General features: G+C 42.3%; 1 protein-coding gene across 2 annotated transcripts in view; it reads right to left on the reverse strand.

Moving 5' to 3' along the window:
• Positions 1 to 12002, reverse strand: part of LOC134343939 (potassium/sodium hyperpolarization-activated cyclic nucleotide-gated channel 1-like) — a 270471-nt gene that overhangs the window by 20178 nt on the left and 238291 nt on the right. For both annotated transcript variants that reach the window (XM_063042899.1, XM_063042900.1), the window contains exon 7: positions 7070 to 7234. In XM_063042899.1, coding sequence (XP_062898969.1) covers positions 7070 to 7234 — 165 coding nt within the window. The remainder of the gene's footprint in view (positions 1 to 7069; positions 7235 to 12002) is intronic.

A 12002-nucleotide genomic window follows, 5' to 3' on the forward strand; every position in this document is an offset into this window, starting at 1 on the left:
AAATATCCATGGACAAGTCACTTTTAAAAAGGGTCTGTGGCACGAGAGGAAGTCATATAGATGTGGCTGGGATCATAGTGTAGCAATGTCTCAATGGCACAGGCCCTTTATAAACACATTGTTGGATTATTGGCACTTTTTAACACATGGTCCCTGCTACATCTTCTCCATCCATCTTTGTCCAGCAGCGGTTGCTGGGAAACATACCCCCAGCATCTCCAACAACACCACAGCCATGCAGAATCCCTTCAGAGAAATGCAGAGTTTTATGAGATGAAAGGTCTTTGTATGGTCCTCTTCAAATGAGACCTAAGGCAGTGAGGCAGCAAGCACAGAATAAAATGAGTACCTAAAGCTTTGAGCAGCTAGGTCATGTAAGTTGATACCCACATGTTAAAATTCAAAGTTAGTTGGAAAAAAGCACATATTGGATTTCACCAAAATAAGTTGTTATCATAAGAAAAAATATTGGTTGAATTGCCCAAGATTGGGGGCAGACAGAAGATCAATAGTGTAAGAGATTCTGTACATGCTAAAAATCCAGATTAACACATGTAAAATGCTAGAGGAACTCAGCAGGTCAGACAGCATCTATGGAAGTGAATAAATAGTTGACATTTCAGGTATCAGTTTGTTCATTTCCAGAGATGCTGCCTGACCTGTATCTGTTACTCCAGAGGATCAATAGTCCTAATGAGGCCACCTACGCTGGCATTTTGGTTGAGACCCACATACACTGTACTTTAAATGACCGTCCAGCCCACCTAACAAGGACTGACTCGCGAAGCAGCTGTCAAATGTTTTAGATGTAAAAGTTAAGAACCTTCTGCAAATAAGAAAGTTCTTGTAAATAGAAATCACTGACTTTTTGGAAGCAAGAATGGATATTGTGGATAATTTTTTGATACAGTTCAAAACCACGATGAAATCCCAAATAGGTAGTTGGATTGTTGATTGCTGTTTAAAGTGTAATCATTGTTGTTCTTTAGGTAAATGAAACAGTCATCTGGTACACTGCAAAGTTCAAAGGCCCAAAAATAGCAAAGGTTCTTAACTTTGTGAATTACAAAAGTAAATGCTGGTCAGGAACCTCCTATGATTCTTCAATGTCAAGGGATCTTTCACGTCTAAGTAAGTTAGAAGCTATCAGTTTATGTTCAAACATAAGAGATTCTGCAGATGCTAGAAATCCAGAGCAACACACAAAATGATGGAGGAACTCAGCAGGTGAGGCAGCATCTATAGAGGGGAATAAACAGTTAGGACATTTTGAGCCAAGCATCAGGAGCTGGAAAGGAAGAGGGAAGAAGCCCGAATTAGGAGGTGGGTGCAGGGGAAGGAATGCAAGCTAGCAGGTGATAGGAGAAGCCATGTGAGGGGTAAGGGACAGTAGGTGGGTGGAGGGAGGGAGGGGAGGAGAGGGCAGGGTGTGAAGTGAGAAGCTAAGAGTTGGTAGATGGAAAAGGTAAAGTGCTAAAGAAGAAGGAATCTGACAGGAGTGGAGAGTGGACAATGGGAGGAAGAGAAGGGCACCGGAGGGAGCTGATGGGCAGATGAGGAGAAGGGAAGGGTAAGATGGAAGCCAGTATGGGAATGGAAAAGAGAGAGGAGGGAGAGAAATTACCAGAGGTTAGAGAAATCGCTCTCCACGCCATCAGGTTGGAGGCTACTCAGATGGATTGCAACTCAGTTTGATAGTTGATAAAGAGGAGTCTTTAACAACATAGCATTTCCTGAATATTAAGCTAAAGCAGGACTGTCCTTGTGATATGGGGAGATTTCATACACAATATGAAGCTGTTAACAGGACAAGGACAATTTACATTCTACACTTAATATCTATTTGTTTATTAAACTGCACTAAATATCACTGATTCCTATTGAAAAGGAATAATCTTTCGCCATCAAAATACTTCTACAAACTATTAAACCTCCTTTTAACTTGTTCTCCTCCAGTGAAACCAAATCTTTCTCATAAAATTCATGTATATAGGACTTTTATCACAAGATATATTGGAGTACTTTCTTCAACTGCAATGACTTTTGTAAAGTAACAAATATCTTATTAATTTTGAATACAAGGATAAAGATACAGAAACGATAAAGAAAATCACCAAATAATCTGGGTGCGGATCTATGTTGTTGAAGACACTGGAGAACTCCACTACTAGGAACCATATTTTGGGATGTTTCTACCCGATTGAGAGGGCAGAACAGTCACAAAGTTAATTGGGTCAGCAGAAAGGATGGTAACTTTAATTTAAAATTTAAGCGTCAAACTGGATTATGTGCTCAATCTTGGATTGTGACTTTCGTGACCATTGCTTCAGCAATAAATGCTATTCATTCTCCATGGCTTAAATGTTCTTTATAACAATATACAATAGTCTAACTGTGGATTTTTCAATGTTTTTATACGTATATTGTAAATTTACATCTCCGTCTATCTACATTTAAGCTCAGTTATTTATAAAACAGAACACTCTTTCCTTCTGACCATTCTCAACTTTCAATATCTTTTTATTAGGGTAGGTATTGCATTTTTTATTCAAACTAAAGTAATGCACATATATTAATCGCAAACAACAGGAATTCTGCAGATGCTGGAAATTCAAGCAACATACAACAAAGTTGCTGGTGAACGCAGCAGGCCAGGCAGCATCTATAGGAAGAGGCGCAGTCGACGTTTCAGGCCGAGACCCTTCGTCAGGACTAACTGAAGGAAGAGTGAGTAAGGGATTTGAAAGCTGGAGGGGGAGGGGAAGATGCAAAATGATAGGAGAAGACAGGAGGGGGAGGGATGGAGCCGAGAGCTGGACAGGTGATAGGCAGAAGGGGATACGAGAGGATCATGGGACAGGAGGTCCGGGAAGAAAGACGGGGGGGGGGTGACCCAGAGGATGGGCAAGAGGTATATTCAGAGGGACAGAGGGAGAAAAAGGAGAGTGAGAGAAAGAATGTGTGCATTAAAAAGAGTAACAGATGGGGTACGAGGGGGAGGTGGGGCCTAGCGGAAGTTAGAGAAGTCAATGTTCATGCCATCAGGTTGGAGGCTACCCAGACGGAATATAAGGTGTTGTTCCTCCAACCTGAGTGTGGCTTCATCTTTACAGTAGAGGAGGCCGTGGATAGACATGTCAGAATGGGAATGGGATGTGGAATTAAAATGTGTGGCCACTGGGAGATCCTGCTTTCTCTGGTGGACAGAGCGTAGATGTTCAGCAAAGCGGTCTCCCAGTCTGCGTCGGGTCTCACCAATATATAAAAGGCCACATCGGGAGCACCGGACGCAGTATATCACCCCAGTCGACTCACAGGTGAAGTGATGCCTCACCTGGAAGGACTGTTTGGGGCCCTGAATGGTGGTAAGGGAGGAAGTGTAAGGGCATGTGTAGCACTTGTTCCGCTTACACGGATAAGTGCCAGCAGGGAGATCAGTGGGGAGGGATGGGGGGGACGAATGGACAAGGGAGTTGTGTAGGGAGCGATCCCTGCGGAATGCAGAGAGAGGCGGGGAGGGAAAGATATGCTTAGTGGTGGTCCAAACTAAAGGTGTAGCTATGGGCACCCGTATGGGTCCTAGCTATGCCTGCCTTTTTGTTGGGTTTGTGGAACAATCTATGTTCCGTGCCTATTCTGGTATCTGTCCCCCACTTTTCCTTCGCTACATCGACGACTGCATTGGCGCTGCTTCCTGCACGCATGCAGAACTCGTTGACTTTATTAACTTTGCCTCCAACTTTCACCCTGCCCTCAAGTTTACCTGGTCCATTTCTGACACCTCCCTCCCCTTTCTAGATCTTTCTGTCTCTGTCTCTGGAGACAGCTTATCCACTGATGTCTACTATAAGCCTACTGACTCTCACAACTATCTGGACTATTCCTCTTCTCACCCTGTCTCTTGCAAAAACGCCATCCCCTTCTCGCAATTCCTCCGTCTCCGCCGCATCTGCTCTCAGGATGAGGCTTTTCATTCTAGGACGAGGGAGATGTCTTCATTTTTTAAAGAAAGGGGCTTCCCTTCCTCCACTATCAACTCTGCTCTTAAACGCATCTCCCCCATTTCACGTACATCTGCTCTCACTCCATCCTCCCACCACCCCACTAGGAATAGGGTTCCCCTGGTCCTCACCTACCACCCCACCAGCCTCCGGGTCCAACATATTATTCTCCGTAACTTCCGCCACCTCCAACGGGATCCCACCACTAAGCATATCTTTCCCTCCCCGCCTCTCTCTGCATTCCGCAGGGATCGCTCCCTACACAACTCCCTCGTCCATTCGTCCCCCCCATCCCTCCCCACTGATCTCCCTCCTGGCACTTATCCGAGTAAGCGGAACAAGTGCTACACATGCCCTTACACTTCCTCCCTTACCATCATTCAGGGCCCCAAACAGTCCTTCCAGGTGAGGCATCACTTCACCTGTGAGTCGACTGGGGTGATATACTGCGTCCGGTGCTCCCGATGTGGCCTTTTATATATTGGTGAGACCCGACGCAGACTGGGAGACCGCTTTGCTGAACATCTACGCTCTGTCCGCCAGAGAAAGCAGGATCTCCCAGTGGCCACACATTTTAATTCCACATCCCATTCCCATTCTGACATGTCTATCCACGGCCTCCTCTACTGTAAAGATGAAGCCACACTCAGGTTGGAGGAACAACACCTTATATTCCGTTTGGGTAGCCTCCAACCTGATGGCATGAACATTGACTTCTCTAACTTCCGCTAGGCCCCACCTCCCCCTCGTACCCCATCTGTTACTCTTTTTAATGCACACATTCTTTCTCTCACTCTCCTTTTTCTCCCTCTGTCCCTCTGAATATACCTCTTGCCCATCCTCTGGGTCACCCCCCCCCCCGTCTTTCTTCCCGGACCTCCTGTCCCATGATCCTCTCGTATCCCCTTCTGCCTATCACCTGTCCAGCTCTCGGCTCCATCCCTCCCCCTCCTGTCTTCTCCTATCATTTTGCATCTCCCCCTCCCCCTCCAGCTTTCAAATCCCTTACTCACTCTTCCTTCAGTTAGTCCTGACGAAGGGTCTCGGCCTGAAACGTCGACTGCGCCTCTTCCTATAGATGCTGCCTGGCCTGCTGCGTTCACCAGCAACTTTGTTGTATGTTGCACATATATTAATCTTCATGAACTTGTATTCATCACTTGTCTGGGCATAACATTTTCCCTGAATTCTTCTGAATTTCTGTTTACTGTTTGCCAAACCTAGTCTGATGTTCACAAAGATGCTTTAATGATTCAATGTATATTCTCCACACTACAAATTTATGAAATTCAACTCAGAAATTGATCATAATTTTAATTTTGAGTAGACAACATTGGTTTTACTATCCTTTAAATGCTATACCTAATTTTTATTTTGCATTTAACTAACAAGAAAAAAGTAATCACATAATATGTATAAAGCAATAAATTGTCGGCCAGCATTATCCCTATTATGTGATAAACTAGAGTTAAAATTATGCTTAAAGTTCATATAAATCTAACACCAGCTCTTTGCTCCTTGTTTTCCCCACTGCACAGTTTTCTTACTTTTGGAAGCTCATGGTGTACGCCGTCATACACAGGCTGAGTGATGCCACAACAACAACATCTCACTCAACGTCAGCAAGACCAAAGAGCTGATTATTGACTACAGGTGGAGTAATCCAGAGATCCATGAGCCAGTACTCAACAAAGAATCCGAGGTGGAGAGGGTCAGTAACTTTAAATTCCACTGTGTTATCATTTTCGAGGATCTCTCCAGTGTCTATCTCGCAGGTTCCATTGCAAAAAAGGCATAGCAGCACCTGCACTTTCTTAGAGGTTTGTGAAAACTCGGCATACAAACTTCTATAGATGCACGGAGGAGAATATATTGACTGGTTGCATCATGGCCTGGTATGGAAACACCAATGCCTTGAATGGAAAAAAGTTACAGAAAGTAATAGATGCAGCCCAGTCCATCACAGATAAAGCCCTCCCCACCATTGAACATATCTATAAGGAGCACTATTGCAGGAAAGCAGCATCCATCCTATTTACACATGGGCTGTTTGTACGTCTTAGTTTGTGTGTAGTTTTTCATTGATTCTATTATGTTTCTTTGTATCTACTGTGAATGCCCACAAGAAAATGAATCTCGGGGTTGTATATGGTGACATATACGTACTTTGATAATAAAATTACTTTGCCTACAATTCATTCTTTTATTTCTTCCATATGCTTCACTCATAAATTTACACATCCTCAAAGCATCATTAAGGCTTTCAGGGGCAATGAATACTTTTGACAATATAATCACCTCTGATCTACAGGTGCACTGTTCTCATTTCCACCATCATTTGCCAATACTCATAAACAACATTTATTTAACATACTCACCGTTTTGTCATTCTCCTCAATCAGACTTCTTTCTTCATTCCCATGTGGGTTTACACTGAGATTTATTTATTGATTTTCTCTCTACACACTCGTGACTATACCCATTGGTTTTTGCTTGTATCAACTGATAGCTCTTAATATTTCTCTTTAGCCATTCCACTCCTCTTTTGCAGTCCCTGCTAGAGTTGATCATTTTAAATTTCATTTCAGGTTTAGTTGACACATCTCTTAAAACATTATCTTGTCTTGTTATACAAACTTTTTCATTGTAATTTGAAAATTGCTTGTTGGAAGATATTTCACTCTTGACAATTAACCAGTTACCTATCTACTGGGTTCTGTCACATGATTCAAAGTCCTATAAAATAGTCTCTGGAGCTTGTTTCTGTGGTTATGTTCACCTTTCTTTCAGATTGTTTTTGCTTGTTTATTCATTCTTCTTTGACTTACCTGTTCTGTTAATCCTACACTCTTCTAATAATTTTATTTTGGGGTTGTTCATACCAATTGCATCCTATTTTTTTAGCAGCACTGTAATGTATTGTTTGTTGCCTTCAGTGATAAAAGATGGTATGACTAGGAGTCTGGGAGTTCTTTATGCTTTGAAATGACTGGTCTGTATACTGCACTTTAAGCAGGTAACATTCAGACATGGCTTTTGGAATAACATTGCAAACTTAATGATCCTACCGATTCTGTTCAGCCTGTCGATTGCCACAGTTTCAAATGCTCTTCGCATCATGGGGTACTGCTCCAGCACTTCGTTGAAATGATCCACGGAGAGGGAGTAGAGTCGGCAGTAGGTGTCAGCTCTCACGCTGGCTGTACGGCGGCCTTTTGTCAGTAAGCAGATTTCTAGAGGGATACAAGATGAAATAGAAATTAAGCATTGGAGGCTTAATCTGTCAGGAGCAGGCACAGATCATGTTTTCTGTTTAACCTCACTGCAAGATACTAATCTGAGGAAGGCATCAAAGGTTGTCTTACCTAGTATTTATTTCTATAATTTCAGTTGTTACAAGGGTGTTTCATAACTGTGGCCACCTGGCCTCGGGTGTGGTAATGCTGGACTACTGTAATTGATCTTTCATAGTACCGTAGGGCAGTATAAACTGAGGTTCACACATCTGATCACAACCAGAGTCCTTTATGGAAAATATACACGCTTGAATGTCAAATGCAGACATGTTGTAACTTGGCAGAGATATCTCAAATATCAGCTGACTTTCTGCCTTTTGTACAAGAAAGAGAAGCAGAAACCGAAGTAGACATGAGGACCCACATGCCCGTTCTGTCATTCCGAGAATGGTTAATCCTGTGTCACTCTGCCTCTCTGCATAATATTCTCATTTTCCATGGAGACAAATCATGTAACAGTCTTGAATTTGATCCACCAACCTTAGACTTGAATGTATTTGATACTGGCAGATCCAGGGTCATCTGAATTAGAGAATTGCAAAGTCTGCAACCCAGTGGGTAAAGAAATTTCTCTTCGTTTCAATCCTACATGCCCACCCCCACATTCCTGAGACTCTGTTCAATTATTGCTTCCCAGCCTGAGGAAAAAGCCTCTCAGAATCAACTTTGTCAATCCTGCTCAGCATCTAGTACAGCTCAATGAAATAGACTCAATAGGTTAATCATATTCAGTCTTGCATCATAGGACACCATTCCTTATCCCAAGAATCAGTCTAGTGAACCACAGTACACTGATCCCATAACTTACTTTAGGTGTGGAGACCATGCAGTATTCAAGGTAGGCTTTCACCAAAGGCACATACAACTTCAGTGACACATCATTAATCTGTATCACAACTACTGTGAAATAAAGGTCAATGTACTGTTTGTTTTTTTTTAATTGTTTGTTGTATGTTTACAACATGCATGTTTACTTGTTCAAACTGCATCAGCTCCTGTTCCTAGGTGTGAACAGCAGCTATCAGACACAGCCAACAATTGTTTATGCATATACTTAGAGGTTGAGCTCCAAGCCAGCATTCAATCTTTCCTGAGGTATTCAGGAGCATAAGCCTTGCACTTATCAATTGAAAATCGAAGGTCCTCTACCAGCACAGAGTGTAACAAAATGCTGGATGATCTCAGCAGGTTAGGCAACATCTATGGAGAGGAATACACAGTTGACATTTTAGAACAAGACTCTTCACCAGGGCTAGAAAGTAAGGGGGAAGAAGCCAGCATAAGAAGGTGGGTGGAGGAGAACAGTACAAGCTGACAAATGATAAGTGCAGCCAGGTGAGGGGGAAGGCAGGTGTGGGTGGGAGCGAGGATAAAGTGAGAAGCTGGGAGGTGACAGGTGGAAAAGGTCAAGGGCTGAAGAAGGAGAAAGGGATGGAAGGGGGCTACCAGAGAGGGGGAGAAAAGAAAGGGTAAGATGGGAGACAGAATGAGGAATGAAAAAAGACAAAAGAATGTCTTTAACCCTTTGCAGAATCCTTGTGTCCTCCTTTAGCTTCCTTTTTGACCCGACTTTATGCCATGCTAAGTCTTTTCACCTATTGTTATTAAACTGTAAATGACTGAGGGCCTAGCTACAGGCTCCTGTGGCTTGACTCACACAAATATAATAGCTACTTTGGTGAGGTACTGAACAACTGCCAGTACTCATGGAAGTGTAATCGAACACAAATGACTTCCTCAGAGTAGGGGTGATAACTGGGGAAGAATGCAAAATGGCCAATGCTGTAAAAATAAATATGGACTGTTATTTTTATGCCAATTTGAGAAAGGTATATGCAAGTACACACACACTGCTGGACTGAATGGGAAGGATCAGTGAGTCGCCCCTATGCATCCAGTACTAGTAAATGCAGGAATGAGGCTCCTCAGGAGGCAATAATGAGCAGAGCTACTGCATCAGCTCAGTAAATACTGAAAGCACAGTCACATAATGCTTTCCCCACCAAGGACATCCTCAAAAGGAGGTGCATCAAGAAGGCAGCATCAAGCACGAAGGATCCCCGCCATCTGTGTCATGCTCTCTCCTCATCACTATCACTGAAGAGAAGGAACAGGAGCCTGAAAACTTAAAATCAGTGATTCAGGAACAGCTTCTTCCCTTCGCCATCAGATAACTGAATGATCGATGAAAATTATCTTGCTATTCTTTCTTTTTGCACTATTCCTTTATTTATTGCAATTTATTCTAATTTAATGTCTTTTCACCATACTGCCGCTGCAAAACAACAAATTTGCTCGACAGCTGTAGAAGGGCATGAAAGCTACCACCTCTTACAAAGTGAAACCAAGCAATATAAGTGACAACAGGACTTCGCTTCCAGATGAGTTTAATGCTTTCTATGCTCGCTTTGACCATCAAAACACAGAGGAATAATTACGATGAGAGGGTGAGCAACTTTAAATTGCTCGGTGTTATCATTTCAGAGGATGTGTCCTGGGCCCAGCACGTAAGTTCGGATTGGCACACCATCTCTTCCACAATCTCCATCAGCACAGGTGCACCACAAGGCTGTGTGCTTAGTCTTCTGTCTACTCGTTTTATACTTATGACTGTGAGGCTAAGCATAGCTCCAGTATCATAGTTAGATCTGCTAATGATACCACCATTGTAGGCCAAATCAAAGGTGCTGATGAATAAGCAGATAGGAGGGATATAGATTAGTGCCACAACAACAACCTCTTACTCAATGTCAGCAAGACCAAGGAGCTGAATGTGGACTTCAGAAGGAGGAAAGCGAAGATCAATGAGCCAGTCCTCATTGGAGGATCCAAGTTGGAGAGAGTAAGCAACTTTAAATTCCTTGGTGTTACCATTTCAGAGGAACTCTCCTGGCCCCAGCACCTAAGTGCAATTACAAAGAAAGCGCAACAATGCCTTTACTTCCTTAGAAGATTGCAAAGATTTGGATGACATCTGAGACTTTGACAAACTTCTAAAGATGTGTGGTGGAGAGGATATTGACTGGCTGCATCACAGCCTGGTATGGAAACACCAATGCCCTTGAATGGAAAATCCTACAAAATGTAGTGGATATGGCCCAGTTCCTCACGGGTAAAGCTCTCCCCACCACTGAGCACATGTACACAGAGTGTTGTCACAGGAAAGCATCCTTAAGGACCCCCACCACCCAGGTCATGATATCTTCTCACTGCTCTCATTAGGAAGAAGGTACAGGAACCTCACCACTCACACTACCAGGTTCAGAATTAGCTATAACCCCTCAACTATCTGGCTTTTGAACCAGAGGGGATAACTTCACTTGCCCCATCACTGAACTGCTCCCACAAACTAATGACTCACTTTCAAAGATTCTTCATCTCATGTTCTCAATATTTATTGCATATTTATTTGTTAGTGTTATTATCTTAACTTTTTCTCAGGTCAAGTTGGTAAAACCTGAGGTACAGGCATAGCCAAGCACACTCATTTCTCAATTGCTAGGAGCTTTTGGACTATTCTAGTGTGTTTAGTATTGTGGCTTTCTGGAGGCTTACATAAATATTGCTATGGAGGCCTATTGAGCAGTGACTTTGAAACACCCTGTTCGTGTTCCATAGTCTTTTAAATTCCTCTTTTAATTCTGCATATTTCTGCTGTTTTTCACTTTCTGATTTCTGTATGTTGTGTGAGTTTGGAATGGCTATATCTATTAAGTAAGTTGTTCCTGCTGGTTTATCCTGCAATATTATATCTGGATGGTTATTATGGATTGACCTATCTGTAATAATCGATAGGTCATAGTATCACTTGTAGGACTCTAAAACTGGATCAGGCTTGTATCTATAGTAAGGTATGGTTTCATTAATGAGTATGGATTTTAAAGCAAGATTTTGGTGAATTATGTTTGCCACTTGATTGTGCCTGGGTAAGTAATCAGATTGAACTAAACTGCTGCAGGATCCTGTAATGTGTTGGATTGTTTCTGGTTTCTCTTGGCATTTTCTGCATTTATCAGCTTCAATTTGTTGGTATTTTATCATGTATTATTGATAACGTTTTGAGTTAACCACCTGGTTCTGTATTGCCAGAAGGAACCCTTCTGTCTCAGCAAGTGGTCTCCAAGTCTGAGCCAAGCATTCGACGCTTCCTTGTTGGCATCTGGTCTGCTCAGACTGTGGGATGTCTTCCATGTAGGGTCACGATCTTGCATTGGTTGAGATTGTCTTCTTTATTTTTCTGGGTTGTGTTTAGTAGTGTGTACTTCTTAACAGAATTGCATGTGCTCGTGTGGAGTGCTGAATCCTGTCTTTGCTGATGATAATATATCCTTAGAAGTTCTATCTGACTTGTGCATAAATTTTTATGTCTCTTCCTCCTTCTGTCATAGGTAGTGTTAGTCTAGGTGTGTTTGAAGGTACCTTGTGCTTTCTAAAATTTGTCATTTCAGTTCTTATTTTCCAGAAGGGTTTCAGACCAAGATATTATGCCAAAAATATACTAATGTGGGTACAGCAGAAGTGTTTACAGTATTGCCTTTGTTATATTTTTATTATTGAAATCTGTTTGGCCATTTTTATTAACCGTTAAAGTAAATTCTGTCAAAAGTTTTTTCCTTTATAACAGTATGATCTATTTTTTTGCTTATCGATATCTCAGATGCTTATATGTTTCATATTCATCCTTCAGTTGTATTGTATCCTATTG

The sequence above is a fragment of the Mobula hypostoma genome, chromosome 3, assembly GCF_963921235.1.
Source record: "Mobula hypostoma chromosome 3, sMobHyp1.1, whole genome shotgun sequence".
Lineage (NCBI taxonomy): Eukaryota > Metazoa > Chordata > Chondrichthyes > Myliobatiformes > Myliobatidae > Mobula > Mobula hypostoma.